This window comes from Glycine soja, chromosome 18 (genome assembly GCF_004193775.1).
Source record: "Glycine soja cultivar W05 chromosome 18, ASM419377v2, whole genome shotgun sequence".
In the NCBI taxonomy this organism is placed as follows: Eukaryota; Viridiplantae; Streptophyta; class Magnoliopsida; order Fabales; family Fabaceae; genus Glycine; species Glycine soja.
In genome coordinates, this window is record NC_041019.1 from 17,678,030 (window position 1) to 17,694,112 (window position 16,083).

At 35.9% G+C, this 16,083-nt stretch overlaps 1 protein-coding gene across 1 annotated transcript; it reads left to right on the forward strand.

Annotated features, from left to right (window-relative positions):
- Window positions 1-3,508: 3,508 nt before the first annotated feature.
- Window positions 3,509-4,298, forward strand: LOC114397756. Its single transcript, XM_028359944.1, has one exon. The coding sequence runs from the start codon at window positions 3,667-3,669 to the stop codon at window positions 4,039-4,041; it is 375 nt and encodes a 124-aa protein (XP_028215745.1). The 5' UTR covers window positions 3,509-3,666; the 3' UTR covers window positions 4,042-4,298.
- The last annotated feature ends 11,785 nt before the right edge of the window (window positions 4,299-16,083 follow it).

Below are 16,083 nucleotides of genomic sequence, written 5' to 3' on the forward strand. Positions count from 1 at the left end.
AGATATAAATAAGTGATCATGATATTACATATAGAAATAGTGTTACCAATAATTTTTCAATACACTTGTAATGTTTATGTTGATTTGAGTTGAAATATATTTCATTGGACTCGCTAAACTTATCGTTGATCTTTTTGAATTGACTATAACCAAAATTCCATTTTTGACCAAACGCTTGCATATTAAGTTTCCACCAATGATCAACGACAAAGGAAATCTCTATTCCCCAATTTTTCTGCTCGAGTAATCAATCACTTGTACGATGTACTTGTCCTGACCCCGTCTTATAAATTATAATGGTGTAGCAAGTGTGAACAGAGCTTAAACTATAAATTGGATATGCATAATGGAAAACACTGATCAAGGTTGCCTTTGGGTCCATTGCAATTCAACTAAATAACAACTTAAGATAATTATTCCGCGCGTCTAATTTTTCATTTTGAATTGAATCTAGATTCTAACTTAATCTTTAACCAAGTTGTTATATTGATGAATTTAGTTCCCTTTATTCATTCGTCAGTCCTAAATCCTAATTAACTTAAAGAACAATTTCTGTGGTTGTGGCCTCTAGGCCCAAATTCGTTTTGTGCCAAAATAATGTCCCCCCCTTACAAAGAAAAAAAAAACATAAAATATAGAGAAACATATGATCCAAGTAACACTTGATTCTGTTGGAATCCTTTGCTTTAGTTTGTTATCCAATGCAACTTGGAATCCATTGCAAGACCCCACAGCTCATCAACAGTGTTATTATAGCATAACAAGCTAAGTCAGGATAACTTGTCTTTAGAATCACAAACCTGAGCTGGTAAAAAATTATACAAAGCAATTTACAAACAGGGTCAAATGTGCTCAGCTGATCAAATAAAAATTTATTAACGAAAAATAACAACTAATATTCATTGGTACATGATTAAATGTACTCATTTCTATATATATATGCTTAATTAGGAAAAAACATAATAAAAGCTCTTGTCATTTGTGAGCATTACTGATGATAAACATCTATCCCAAAATAAGGTGAAAAAAAAAACAAGTATAAAGAGAAAGTGATAAATATGATAATTAATATAATGAAAATAGAAGAAAATAGGAAGAAATGGGATTGAAGAGAAAGTGACATATTGTTCATAATTTTTCTTTAGACATTGAGAGCAATTTGAAATCACCACGCAAGATCCACACAGTATTGATTCCGACATAGACATTGGTCCTCGAAGGATAGGTTTGATTGATCTGATGAAGTTGATAGAAAGAAGAACTTGGGGAAACAAACAAACGAAAGAAAGAAAAAAAAGCATTGATAGATATTAGAATCTCAGTGTAGTCTTTCGTGAGAGCGGCACGTGTCTTGTGTGGGCCGGCACAAAATGCATTTGATCCATGGGGGAAAACAAGGACGATTCGAGAAGTTAAGGCCAGAAGGAATCAATGCTTTAGTTGCTTTCTTTCGCTCTCCGAAAGATGATAACGGGTTCACAAAGAGATCAAAGATAGTTCTCACCACTTAAAGGAATGCACGAGCAAGGGCTTGAATATTACACAATTGCATTAGGCCACGAAAAAAATTAAGGAAATTGAACACTAGATGACACTTCATGATGTGCAAAGACAAAGGCCTCTAAACGTACGTGTGTTCAATAGGATCGGCCAAATAGTTATGTTTTGTCAATGTGTCTTGTTTGATTGATTCAAATATATATATATATATATATATATATATATATATATATATATATATATATATATAGGGGACAGTGAGAGGAGTGTTTTATTATGAGAGATGAGAGGATTAAATAACAATCTTTAAATCAAAATAGAAGGTACATATATATTTAATTGCTAATTAAGACTATACGTGTATTTAATATTGGCTCTCTCACGCGCAATGCTTTTCAACACTTTTTGGGTTTTTTTAGCCAATACTACGTGTAGTTTTAATTAGCAATTAAATCTGGACCTTCTATTTTGATCCAAAGGCTACTATTTAATTCTCTCATCTCTCATGATAAAACACTCCTCTCACCTGATATGCCCTATATATATATATATACATGCAAGGGTAAGCAGGTAATTTTTCTCCTTACTTGTTACTTCTCCTAGGTCTTCCTTAGAAATCTGGTGTTTGATAGTCTAAAGGGAGGGATACCTATAAAAAGGTACTTCAACGCTCAAGTCAAATTTGGAACGAAAGTAATAAATAAGTATTAAATACGTATCAACAGGATCTTATCTCGATATTTTTGTAACTATTTATACATATCTTAGTGGGCCTTGGACCCATAGACCCTTACATGTCATTACCACTTTAAGTAATATACTCTTAATCACCATTAAAGATTTTTAAGTCATTCTTATTATCACACTTGTTATAATGATGATGATTAGGCTGTCTAAGGAGGCCAAATACTCAAAAACGTTAAAAGGTGGCGTATACGTGTATAGAAGTACTCAAATATTTGGCTTGACCAAGTATCTAAGTGCTTTTTAGTGAAAAGAAATTTTATTATGCCATGTTCATGGGCATTTAGGTATTCGGCTTGACCGAGTACCTAAGTACTTTAAAAAAAAGGGTACTTTATCATGTCAAGGTTATGATCACTTGGGTATACCACTTGGTTGAACACTTGGATACTTTCAAGGATAGGTCATTTTACCATCCCAAAATTTGGTGTGTTCAAGTATTCGATTGACTTGGCAAAGTACCTAAGTACTTTTTAGAGAAAGGGCATTTTGCCATGCCAAGGTTAGGGATGCTTAGGTATTTGGCTTGGTTGAGTGTCTAAGTACTTTTTAGAGAAAGGACATTTTACCATGCCAAAGTTAGGGGCACTCACTATTCTACTTCTCGAGTACCTAAATATTTTCAAAGGTAGGATTATGCTTCAATATCTTAAAAGTGTTGAGAGGTTGAATACTGTATAGTATAGTATTATATATATATATATATATATATATATATATATATAATTCATTTTGTTCATGATTATCAAAGCTACTAAATATGGAAACGGTCATGGTACATGATAATTTTAAATTTGTGAGTTCATAATTGATTGAGGAATCATGATCTTATTTTAGTTTTTATTTTTATGAGTTAATATTAGATGTTAGTTTTTATTAAAATATTAATAAACTCATGATCACTTCTCCTTTCTATCATCATTTCCAACCACCAAACCAATCTATTAACTCCAAGCAAGGGATCGTTACCTTAGATAACAAGGACAACATAATTCATCTATTAGGAGCCAAAACCTAGAACAAATTCCTTTTTTCCATTAAATATGCCACAAACATGCATTAATGATTATATCATACTTACCCATACTTATCATTTAGCATGGGCAACATATATAGATACGTGGTACATTTGTGTTTAGAAGAAGATACGTGGTACATATACTTACGTGATTTGTCACTTTTTAAATTATTGTTACGGAACTTTCTTTAAAGTGCATGTGTTACGTGGTCACCATTTGATCACGGTTGAGAGAGTCCACTATGGATTATATATATCTATATACCACTATAACCCATTTAATTTCACTTTTTCTTGTAGTAGAACAACCATTTAAGCTAGCTTCTTATTGTTCTCTTTTCTTGCGTGAAGCTTGCGTATCTTCCGAGTCGTACTAGGTTGCCGAGCTCGTAACCCTCTCCGCAATGACCAACAAAGAATACGGAGACAACAACAAGATATCAGTTTGTGAGACGTCAATGTTGTTGGTGGCAAACATCATCAGATTATCGTCTCTAAGATTTTCCGGCCATAGTTTCAGAAAAGACCTTGATCCTCCACAAGGGGAAGGAACCTATGTGGGCAAAGGCAACGAATCTTCGGTATCAAAATTTTACAAGAGTGACAGAACACAGGAGCCGGAGAGGATCAAAAGGCCTCGTTCCTACCTCATGAAACCACCAAAGGAGGATCCAACAAACTATGTGAGTCAGGCACTAGACGACGTTGACATCAACGCTGAGAACTATATCAGCCATATTCGAGGAAAGATTAGGGACAGTGGTAATATTGAATATTGATACAAAGCATAATGCTTTTCACCATATCTTCCACCTCAAACTGTTAGCTTAGTGGTGGGGTTAGATGGATGCATGAGGGCATAGCTTTGATTTATCGTTGCCACCATTGTACAGAAGAAAATAAAAGCTTCTGCCTCTAGTATAGTCAAGTAGGTTTTGCACTTTTTGTGAATTATTGTGTAAAGCTATAATAATTAGCTAGGTTGCCAATGTTTCATTTTCTGTTCAAATTATCAATAAAAATTTAGTTTAATTAATTTTTCTATCTAAAATAACATGATTGTGCAATTTTGCTCTCTTTATTTTCTATAACACTAGTTGGATTTTGAAATTCTTTTCCCTATGACACTTAGACTCCTCTATCAATATATTCTCAATTTTTTAGAAAATTTTGGTGACATGGTGTATTAAATATGTCTTTGTATTGCTATACTGATATAACAAAAGACATGACACTTACATGCTGCTGAAGAAGTGACGATAACATGATTCTAAGAGACACAAAACTGGACAATTGTGATATTTTAGATAACTGAATTGTATTTTCTTTTTCAATGATTACAAGAATTACTAAAATCTTTATAGTGCGAATACAAAATTAATTATATTATTGTATTTAATAAAGTGGATTCGTTTATGACACTCCAACTAAAAATGAAATTGCACAAATATTTCTTCCTCAAGCTTAAGCTTGAATATCAAACGTTTTGTTAGAGTATTTTGGCTAAGAAAGACTATTGAAATTTGGGGTATTCTTCTTGAGAGACTTGAATCTTCTGACATTACCTTGCCTTGATGTCCCCTTTTCCTTTCAATGAGCTTCTACAAATAAAAATTCGTAAATAAACCTTGAAGTTTTATGATTGTTGGAGGGATTTTCAAATAGTTTCCAATGACATATATATGAGACATCCCTTTCATACCTTTGTCTTCGACTATTTTCCCCTTATTATAACTTGCAACTTCTGAACTTTATTATGCTGCATTCTATGCTCTTTCTCCACTATGAACAACTAGCACAATTCACAATTTGAATTGTAGTTGTTAGTGCTTGTTGTTTGTCTTAGTGATTACCTTATGACTTCTTCTAGTATTGCCATGAGTGTTGCTTCTGAAGACTATTCTCCTGCATCATGTTTCTTATGCTACTTTTGATAACTGAAGTGTTAATGTATCAATCTTCTTAGCTTTTGGTTGCTTTTTCTTCATGCGGACTTGATGCTTATGCAAATTTTTGCTTCTAGATAGTCACATTTCTTCTTAATAGATTTTCACTTCTTAATTAAGTGCTTCTAAGCACTCTACAAGACTTTTGGTGTGCTTGTTGTTTCTGGTATGTGTTTCAAAATAATGCAGACATTTGTGACCCATTCCTGGTTTAAGTTTTCTTGATGATATATACGTAAGTCATGTGTAACTTTTGAACATCTACCCCTTAACTGAGATGCCTTCTAACCATGATTTTGATTCTTGTTGCACTTTGATATGAAAAAATATGATTTTCTTTAATGCTTTTGGTCAGCTCTCTCAGAACAATTGCTAGATTGCCATTGAAAGCTTCTAATATCTCCATTAAATTTCCCAATATATATAGGGCCAACTTTTCTCATAGACATAATTCATCAAGCATTTTGATAATAATTTCAAGGTTTAATTATCCATTTAGTTCCTATATATAATTTATAAACTTATCCATTTAATCTCTATAGTTAATAAGTAAATTTTTTAGTCTCTGAAGTTTACATTTTAATTCCCAAAAAGTCTGTTAATTTTTTTTAAGTTAGTTAAAGAATTTTAATGGTAGGAATCTTTTGAAAATTAAAATATAAATTTTAAAGATTACAAAATCCACCTATTAACTATAAGAACTAAAAATGATAAGTTTAGAAACTATAAGGACTAATTGAGTAATTAAACCTAATTTCAAAAACAAGGGGATTTGTTCAGAATTTGTAGAAATTAATAAGAGAACGAAATTGAAAATTGAAAATAGAATCAGAATAACATCAACCCTAAGAATTCCATATTCAAGTAAAATCATCAATTCCATAAATCAAACATGAATCCATGAACATGCAAATCCAAAAAAAAATTCATAACTAAGATCATCATCTCACATTCATTCATGAAAATTGAAATACAATCGCATTCCCTAATTATCAAGAATTAAGGCACAATTTTGTATTAAAAGTCAACCAAAAGATCACCTATTCCTAATCTGAATTCAATTTACTAAATCTAATCATAATCATGATTCAAATTCATAAAATGAAAAAAAAAACAAAAAGAATATGAATTCAAAAATTAAGGAAAGGGAAATAAAATTTTACCAAAAATAGGAAAAATGTAGAGCATTTCCTTAGGTAATCAAGATTCAAGAAGAAAGCCTACAAACAAGAATCAAGATTCAAGACTCAAGAGATTCAAGATCTCAAGAATCAAGATCAAGATTCAAGACTCAAGATTCAAGAATGAAGAAAAGACTCAATCAAGATAAGTATTAAAAAGTTTTTCAAAACCTTGAATAGCACATGAGTTTTTGACAAAACCTTTACCAAAGAGTTTTTACTCTCTGGTAATCGATTACCATATTGTTGTAATCGATTACCAGTAGCAAAATGAGTTTGAAAATGTTTTCAAACTGAATTTACAACGTTCCAAATATTTTCAAAAGGCTGTAATCGATTACAATGTTTTGGTAATCGATTACCAGTGCCCTTGAACGTTGAAATTCAAATTTAAATGTGAAGAGTCACATTGTTTCATTCAAAAGCTTTGTGTAATCGATTACACATATTTGGTAATCAATTACCAGTGTTTGTTTCTGAAAAATCAAAAGATATAACTCTTCTGAATGAGTTTCTTGACCAGACATGAAGAGTCTATAAAAGCAAGGCTTTGTTTTGCATTTTAAATGAATTAAAATTCCAAGTCTTTCTAACAATCTCTTACAATCCTTTACAAGCCTTGAATCTCTTTGAACTTCTTCTTCTTCTTTGTACCAAAAGTTTTCTGGTTTTCTAAACCTTGAAAACTTGTGCTATTCATCCTTTTCATTCTCTTCTCCCTTTTCCAAAAGAAGGAAGGACTAACCGCCTGAATTCTTTTGTGTCTCCCTTCTCCCTTGTCAAAGAATTCAAAACGACACAGTCTGAGAATTCTTTTGATTCTTCCCATTCCTTAATACAAAAGCGTTCAAAGGTTTAACCGCCTGAGAATTCTTTTGTATCCCCATTCACAAAGTATCAAAGGTGTAACAACCTGAGATCTTTGTCTTAACACATTGGAGGGTACATCCTTTGTGGCACAAGTAGAGGGTACATCTACTTGGGTTTGACTGAGAACAAGAGAGGGTACATCTCTTGTGGATCAGTTCTAGTGGAGGGTACATCCACTAGTTTCAAAGAGAACAAGGGAGGGTACATCCCTTGTGGATCTTTGCTTGTAAAAGGTTTTTTACAAGGTTGAAAGAAATCCCAAGGACCGCAGGTTGCTTGGGGACTGGAGGTAGGCACGGGTTTATGCTGAACCAGTATAAAAATCCTTGTGTGTTTGTTTCCTTCCTTCCCTACTCTTTTACTTTCCGCTGTGCATTTAATTTTTGCTTTTACTTTCTGTTAAGTTTCTCTTCTACTCCTCTTTCTCTTAACAATTTAGTAAAAGCGTTAAAAGAGTAATTTTTAATTAGTAAAGGTTTAGGAATAATTAATTCAACCCCCTCTTCTTAATTATTCTGAGGCCACTCGATCCAACAAGATTTATTCTTCAATCTCTTTAAGCATGTGTCTCCTCTCTGTCTATAATACACCTTTTTTGCTTTCACCTGTTGGCGCTAGAGCAACTCCTATGCAATGCCTCTTCTAGCTTGATAGGGCTTCCACCTCGATGGCACCTTTGTGTTCTTCATTAGAGAGCCTCCTTCCACCAACAAATATTCTTTCTTGTTACTTACTATTTGGTTTGTGTCATACCCTAATTTTTCTTGGGGACGATCATTTGCAAACATTTGAATCCGTAAGGTTTCATGACATTTTAGAAGGAAATGTGTAAAATATTCAAAAGAAGGGTAAAAGGGTCACTTTTGGGGCATTTTTTAGCTCTTGGGCCCACTAGAAAGCTTAGGGATGAAGTAACTAGGCGAGGTAGGTTACTTTAGGAGGAAGCAAGCGAGCTGAGCTCGCCTGGGCGAGCTGCTGTGCAACCTCCACCCCTCATTTGCTATAAATAAGCATGAGGGGGCTGAAGGAAAGGGGTCCTGAGGTTCCTAAGTTCCAGAGGTCCAGAATTGAGAAGAAAGAAGAGAAAAGAAGAAGAAAGATGAGAAAAAGAAGCTAAAACGCCACTGAATCGCGACTGCAATCGATTTCTACATCGTTCTTCATTTGTTCTTTAGCGTTCTTCATCCGTTCTTCAGTTGTTCTTCGTTCTTCATTCGGTTAGTGCATGTCTTTAAGGATTTGAACTTAATTCATGGACCCTTAGGGGTCCTCTTTATTACTTTATGCATCTTCATCTCCTTATTCAGTCGTTGGTAATCGCTTTTCTTTTGTAAAGTAAGTTTTAACCGATCATTAGTGTTGGAAGTTCTCTTAAAAAAGGATTGAAGATTAATAAGCAAAATCAAAACAAAACCAACTCATAAACTTTCTTCATTTCATAAAAAAAATCAAGAGATCGTTTTAAGGTCCAACGCCTTAATGATTCTCTCCTCTCATAAAAAAAAAATCAAAAGATCGTTTCAAGGTCCAACGCCTTAAATGACCTTTTTGTTCGCAACTAAAATCAATCTTTCAAAAAGGTAAAAAAAAATAAATTTCACAAATAACCTTTCAGACTTAAAGAACTATGTAGGTATGATTTTTTCATCGCATACGAGGATACGTAGGAGCGAGGGCAAGACCGTTGTGGATCCCAACAAGTCAAAAAACATAAAAAGCCAAAAAAAATAATAAACATAAAAAGGAAAAATACATAATATTGAAGTCATGTTTTGCACACTCGATTAACGGCTGCCGTCCCTTGTGACGAGCGTGTGGGGTACTAATACCTTCCCCGTGCGTAAAGAACTCCCAAACCCTCATTTTCAAAATCCACAAACCTTTGTCTTTTTTTGTTTTTCTAACGTTTTCCTCGAATAAACGTTGGTGGAGACTCCGCTCGTTTTCTCCCTTGGAGACAAATGCTTTGGCCGGTTAAATGCCCTTTTCGCGCCCCCGCCGAACGGTAAGTTGCGATAGTTGGTGACTCCACTGGGGACTGTTAGAGAGTTAGGCCATTCAATCAGTGTGCAATGCTTTTATCATGACTTCTTTTTTTATTTTCCCTTTCATCGTTTGTTTTGTCCATATTTGTATATAATCTTTGCTATGTTGTTGTGTTTGGTGTGTGTTTGTCTATAGATTACATTCATAGTTAGAAATATTTTTTCTACACACACATGTCACCTACACCTCGCACACACATTGAGATATTAGGCCCTATACCTAGGTCTATGTGAGCCATAAGGAGTGGAGGTCGATCTATGGCCATGCTGGGTCTCCGACTCGCTTGACGACAGTGAAGCCTCATCTAGAGTTTTCCTCTTTTAGTGATGCATTGTCACTGATAGTCCCTATCGCCACGATGTATTACCTAAGAAGATGATATCTCTAGAAACCAGTAAGGTTACTTGAAACCACCCTTTGGAGTTGTCACTAGAAGGGGACTTTTGGATCCTTTCCATTAGATTCCCGAATTAGGGGCACATAGCAAACTTACTCTGGCATATTCCTTGATTGCTTCATGCATCTCTTCATGGCATCATAATAGGCATATCATTCATGCATCATATTCATGCATTGCATTTGCATAAATCACTGCATTATCATACGCCTTCATTTAGCATGTTTTTGTTCTACCAACTGCATATATTCTACTTCCATTGTTTGCGTGTCATGTTCACTCAAGCATAATCCTTGCATTTTCCTCTGCAAAAACAAAACAAAAAAACAAAAACAAAAGAAGAACAAAAAGAAAGGCACAATGAAGAATGAAAGTTTATGCTACATTCTTAGTTACATGTGTTGGGTACCATGATGATGGCTATAAACCAACCTTGTTGGGATACGCCCATTTCTCTAGAAAAAAAAATGATTGAAAATCATGTGAATGTGGTACCTAATGCATGATTAACTAGGAACATGATGGTTCTTCAGGCATCTCAATCTCATAATTGCATTTGCCATGCATAGCGTAAATATGCTTGAGTCATTCATCTCTATGAGATGTGGTCGAAGTATTGGTGATCAAAATTGCTATTCCTTGGATTATGGGGTTGAACCAAGCACATGTTTTTAAGGAAAGGTTCATCAAGTCAAGGTCAAGTATGGAAGTAACCAGCTTGCGAAAGTTGGGGCAAAAGATGGATCGAGTTACATCGTTTCTTTGTCTATTGCCAACACATAATTGTGCCAATTTACAAAAATTTGAGGACTGTCGACGTCCATGTTTTGTTTCCAGTTTCACTTTGACAAGATGTGATGGACCATGTTTGTTTTAATGAAAATCTTAATTGATTCAACCCTATGTCCTATGTAAAATTTGCAATACTTCAACAGTGCATTATTCACATACATCCATGCTTTTCATTGGTTGCATTGCTCTTACCGAGCATGTGCTAGAGCTAGAGTAATGAGTGAAGTAGAGGAGGTGTAAGAACGGATGAAGGCCGATATGGAGGCCATGAAAGAGCAAACAACCACAATGACAGAGGCCATGATGAGCATGAAGAAGATAATGGAGGTCAATGCGGTTGCAATTGCCGCTACTAGCACCGTTGCCGAGGTGGGCATGACTCCCCTATCTGGCCTCAACCAAATAAATCATCCAACCTCGGATATGGTGGGTCAGAGAGGCAAAGAGTTGGGAAGTACGAGCGGCCCCCATTATGTGCAAATTCAAAACAAGCACGCCTTCCCACCATATGGCTTGCCTCCCAACTATACACGACCCAATGTGGCGCACACTCCCGATGAGAATGTCAATAACTCCACTCCCATACTCACTGAGAGCCAACAACCTCAATTTGATCATGCACATGTCTCTCAACCCATAGGGGAGACACATGAAGTACCCCACCACAATCTAGCAGACTTCGAGCCTCGCCTTGGATACACCACTGAGGGGCAAGCAGTTGGTGGTGTACCCCTGCCAAACACTTTGGAGGACCCTCAATTTCGCCCACAACCACAACCCTTGCATTTCGCGGTGGGAAGGGTCCCTCCTGCTTTGGTGGAAAAGGGAAAATTGGATCATATAGAGGAAAGGCTCAAGGCCATTGAAGGAGGCAGAGATCATGCTTTTGCTGACATGGAAGAGTTATACCTAGTGCCTGACGTCGTCATCCCTCCGAAGTTCAAGGTGCTGGATTTCGATAAGTACAAGGGGACTACTTGCCCCAAGAATCATCTGAAAATGTATTGTCAGAAGATGGGGGCGTACGCGAAAGATGAAAAACCGCTGATGTATTTCTTCCAAGAAAGCCTTATTGGGGCAGCCGTCACCTGGTACACTAACTTGGAACCTTCCCGAGTCCATTCTTGGAAGGACCTAATGGTTTCCTTCATTAGGCAATATCAGTACAATTCTGATATGGCTCCAGATAGGATACAGCTACAGAACATGGGTAAAAAGGGGCACGAATCTTTCAAAGAATATGCCCAAAGGTGGAGGGATCTGGCAGCTCAAGTGGCGCCCCCAATGATGGAAAATGAGATGATAACAATGATAGTAGACACGTTACCGGTGTTCTACTATGAGAAAATGGTGGGTTACACACCTTCAAGCTTTGTGGATTTAGTTTTCGCTAGTGAAATGATCAAAGTGGGTCTGAAAAGAGGCAAATTTGATAATCCTGCTTTGACAAATAAAAGCCTGGGGCAAATAGAGAGGATGAGAAAGAGGAAGGAACCCATGTTGTGACTGCAGTTCCTACATGGCCAAATTTCCCACCAGCTTAACAATGTCATTACTCAGCCAATATCAGTCCTTCTCATTACCCACCACCCAATCATCCATAAAGGTCATCCCTAAATCAGCCACAAAGTCTGTCTGCCGCACATCCAATGCCAAACACCACCCTTAACACAAACCAAAACACCAACCAGGGAAGGAATTTTCCAACAAAAAAGCCTGTAGAATTCACCCCAATTCTGGTGTCCTATGCTAACTTGCTCCCATATCTACTCGATAATTCAATGGTAGCCATAGCCCCAGCCAAGGTTCCTCAACCTCTATTTTTCTGAGGATATGACTCGAATGCAACATGTGCTTATCATGGAGGAGTTCCGGGGCATTCCATTGAGCATTGTATGACCTTAAAGCATAAGGTGCAAGGTCTAATTGATGCGGGCTGGCTAAAATTTGAGGAGGATAATTGCTTGTGAAATTCTGATGTTGGCAAGTGACACCATGCATGGGGCAGTTTTAAAGTTTTTGTTAGATGTTTCCAATGACTCATTAGGATTTTCAAGTTTATGCCATTATTATAAACCACAATCACAATGCTAATAATATGGATAAATTTGACATCCTTGTCTCTCATTCTCTCCCAAATACATCTTTGCTTATTTAACTTCCACTGAAATGTGAGTGTATGCCAATGGTTTGTTTGCTCAAGCGACCTGTGCTTTTGAATTTTGACTTCCAAGACTGTTCAATCAGAAATTACTCATTCTCCATGTTTGGTGAGGGTGTCGTAAACAACGAGTAAAGCAAAAGTTCAAAAAGAAAAAAAATGTTTGATTGACTGTTTCAAATAAAAAGTACAGACATTCATGTGACCTCATTTTATCTTTCCTAAAGTTGTTTTTTTGAGAGAAAAGTGAGTTATCAAGAACAGAAGTCGTTTAACTTAATCTGTCAATTGAAAATCCTTTAAATGTTTCTTGTCCTTGAAAATTCATTTTCAAGAATCTGCACAGTTTCTTTCATTTTTTCATGCTACAAGGTCGTGACAAAAGACAACAATAGATACCTCAGAGCCCTACACTGAGGCAATGAAAGGTACCGTGCATGATCCTTGAGCAAACCTAGGGGTAGATCAAAATTTCTCACCCGGTAGGTTGAAAACCCGAAAGGGCAGCCTAAGCAAAGTTAGGGTTGATATAAAAAAAAGAAAGAAAAAACAATCAGAGGCGTGTTATTAAGGTTTTGTTCCAAAATCCAAACTACCAAAGGATCTAAGTCAAGATTTGAAATGAAACATGGCCATATTTCAACATCCCAAACACTTGTTTATCCCTTGCTACCCCCTCTGAGCCAAAACATATTTGTTTTCTAAAAACAACAAAAAAAAAAAAACAGCAAAAGAAAAATAGAAACCCTAAGTAGGAACCATCGCTAAACCGGCGGGAAGAGCAATGCAAACAACACATGCATGAAGTTGGGCAACAACAAAAGAGAAAATAAAATCCGCCAAAGGCGAGAGTGAAGAAAAAGAGAGACAAAGTTCTCCAGATCCTACAAGAAAGGCACAAAAGTGCAATGAAGGATTAATGTATGAGACAAAAGGAGTAGAGCCCGACCCGAAAGGTACAAGCAATGTTCTCGAGGTTCTTACTCAATGTAACCCTCAAACACTCTTTGAGCCTGTCTAATCCTTTCTTTCATAGCCCTCTTACCCGTGACCACGTTACAAGCCCAATAAAGCCCAAGTGGATCAAGGAATGATTAATTTGCTTTTAAGTTGGGATTCTGGAATGAAACCCGCGCACGCTTGTGATTGTTGAAAAAACTATATCTATCTAAAACAAAAAAAAAAAAAGAAACCCTTGAGGTTCACACTTGCACATTTGAGAAGAAAACTCATTCCACCAGGAGATCGTGGAAAACGCCCAAAGCCAATAGTGATAGTAGGGTACACGTGATGTTAGTCGCTCATGCGAAACTCCTTAGGATTCCTTTGAATCCAATGGTGGCCTTTGCCTCGGGATCAACCCGTATCATCAAGTTTTAGTGGGATCAACAGACCCATGGCATCACTCTATGACCATAAATCTGTAAAATCAAAGCTTCATGGTGAATCAAAGGTGATTCAAAGGTGTTTTGATGATAACAAAAGATGATGACAAAGGTGATGACAAAAAGCTCAAAGATCAATCAAAGAACAACTTAAGTGAATCAAGAACAATTCAAGAGTTCAAGATAAGAATCAAGAAGAATTCAAGACTCAAGAAGAAAGTTTAGAGTCAAGAATCAAGATTCAAGGTTCAAGATCTCAAGATCTCAAGAATCAAGATCAAGATTCAAGACTCAAGATTCAAGAATCAAGAGAAGGCTTAATCAAGATAAGTATGAAAAGTTTTTCTCAAAAATTGAGTAGCACATGATTTTTCTCAAAACATTTTACCAAAGAGTTTTTACTCTCTGGTAATCAATTACCAGATTGTTGTAATCGATTACCAGTAGCAAAATTGTTTTGAAAAAGTTTTCAAATTGAATTTACAATGTTCCAATTAATTTCAAAAAGTTGTAATCGATTACAATGTTTTGGTAATCGATTACCAGTGCCTTTGAACGTTGAAATTCAAATTCAAATGTGAAGAGTCACATCCTTTCACATAAAAGCTTTGTGTAATCGATTACACTTATTTGGTAATCGATTACCAGTGAATGTTTCTGAATAAATCAAAAGATGTATCTCTTCAAAAAGGTTTTGACTTTTTCAAATTGGTTTTAAGTTTTTCTAAAAGTTATAACTCTTCTAAATGGTCTTCTTGACTAGACATGAAGAGTCTATTAAAGCAAGGCTTTGTTTTGCATTTTCAATGAATTCATTCTTTCAATCTTGAACACTTATTCAATCAATATTTTATAAGCCCTAAATCTCTTTGAACTTCTTCTTCTTCTTTGTACCAAAAGCTTTCTGAAGTTTTCTGGTTTTCCAAACCTTGAAAACTTGTGCAATTCATCTTTTCATTCTCTTCTCCCTTTGCCAAAAAGAATTCGCCAAGGACTAACCGCCTGAATTCTTTTTGTGTCTCTCTTCTCCCTTTTCCAAAAGAACGAAGGACTAACCGCCTGAATTCTTTTGTGTCTCCCTTCTCCCTTGTCAAAGAATTCAAAACGATACAGTCTGAGAATTCTTTTGATTCTTTCCTTTCCCTAATACAAAAGTGTTCAAAGGACTAACCGCCTGAGAATTCTTGTGTATCCCCATTCACAAAATATCAAAGGTTTAATCACCTGAGATCTTTGTCTTAACACATTGGAGGGTACATCCTTTGTGGTACAAGTAGAGGGTACATCTACTTGGGTTTGACTGAGAACAAGAGAGGGTACATCTCTTGTAGATCAGTTCTAGTAGAGGGTACATCCACTAGGGTTTCAAAGAGAACAAGGGAGGATACATCCCTTGTGGATCTTTGCTTGTAAAAGGATTTTTACAAGGTTGAAAGAAATCTCAAGGACCGTAGGTCGCTTGGGGACTGGATGTAGGCACGGGTTGTTGTCGAATCAGTATAAAAACTCTTGTGTGTTTGTTTCCTTCTTCCCTACTCTTTTACTTTCTATTGTGCATTTAATTTCTGCTTTTACTTTCTGTTAAGTTTCTCTTCTACTCCATATTCTCTTAACAACATAAGTAAAAGCCTTAGAAGAGTAATTTTTTAATTAGTAAAGGTTTAGGAACAATTAATTCAACCCCCCCTTCTTAATTATTATGAGGCCACTTGATCCAACAAAATCAGGAAAGTTCCACTTGGTCACATACCAAAGTGTGACAATCCATTACCACCCTTCAATGGGGCGCAAGATTGGTCCCAAAGCCATATATTTTCTTGCTGTGCAGAATGATCGAAGTTTTTAAAAGAAAGGGGAAAACCCCAAGATCAATATTTCAATTGATTAAATGTCAAATAGCTCCATTGCCGTCACTCCAAAGTTGTCAAGTGACTAAATCAAACAGAACATACACTCTGAGGGAGTCCCTGATGAGATTTGCAAAAAAATAGGATGAGGTTGCATGAGTTATCGCATCTTTAAAAAAAAAATCAATCTGTGTTT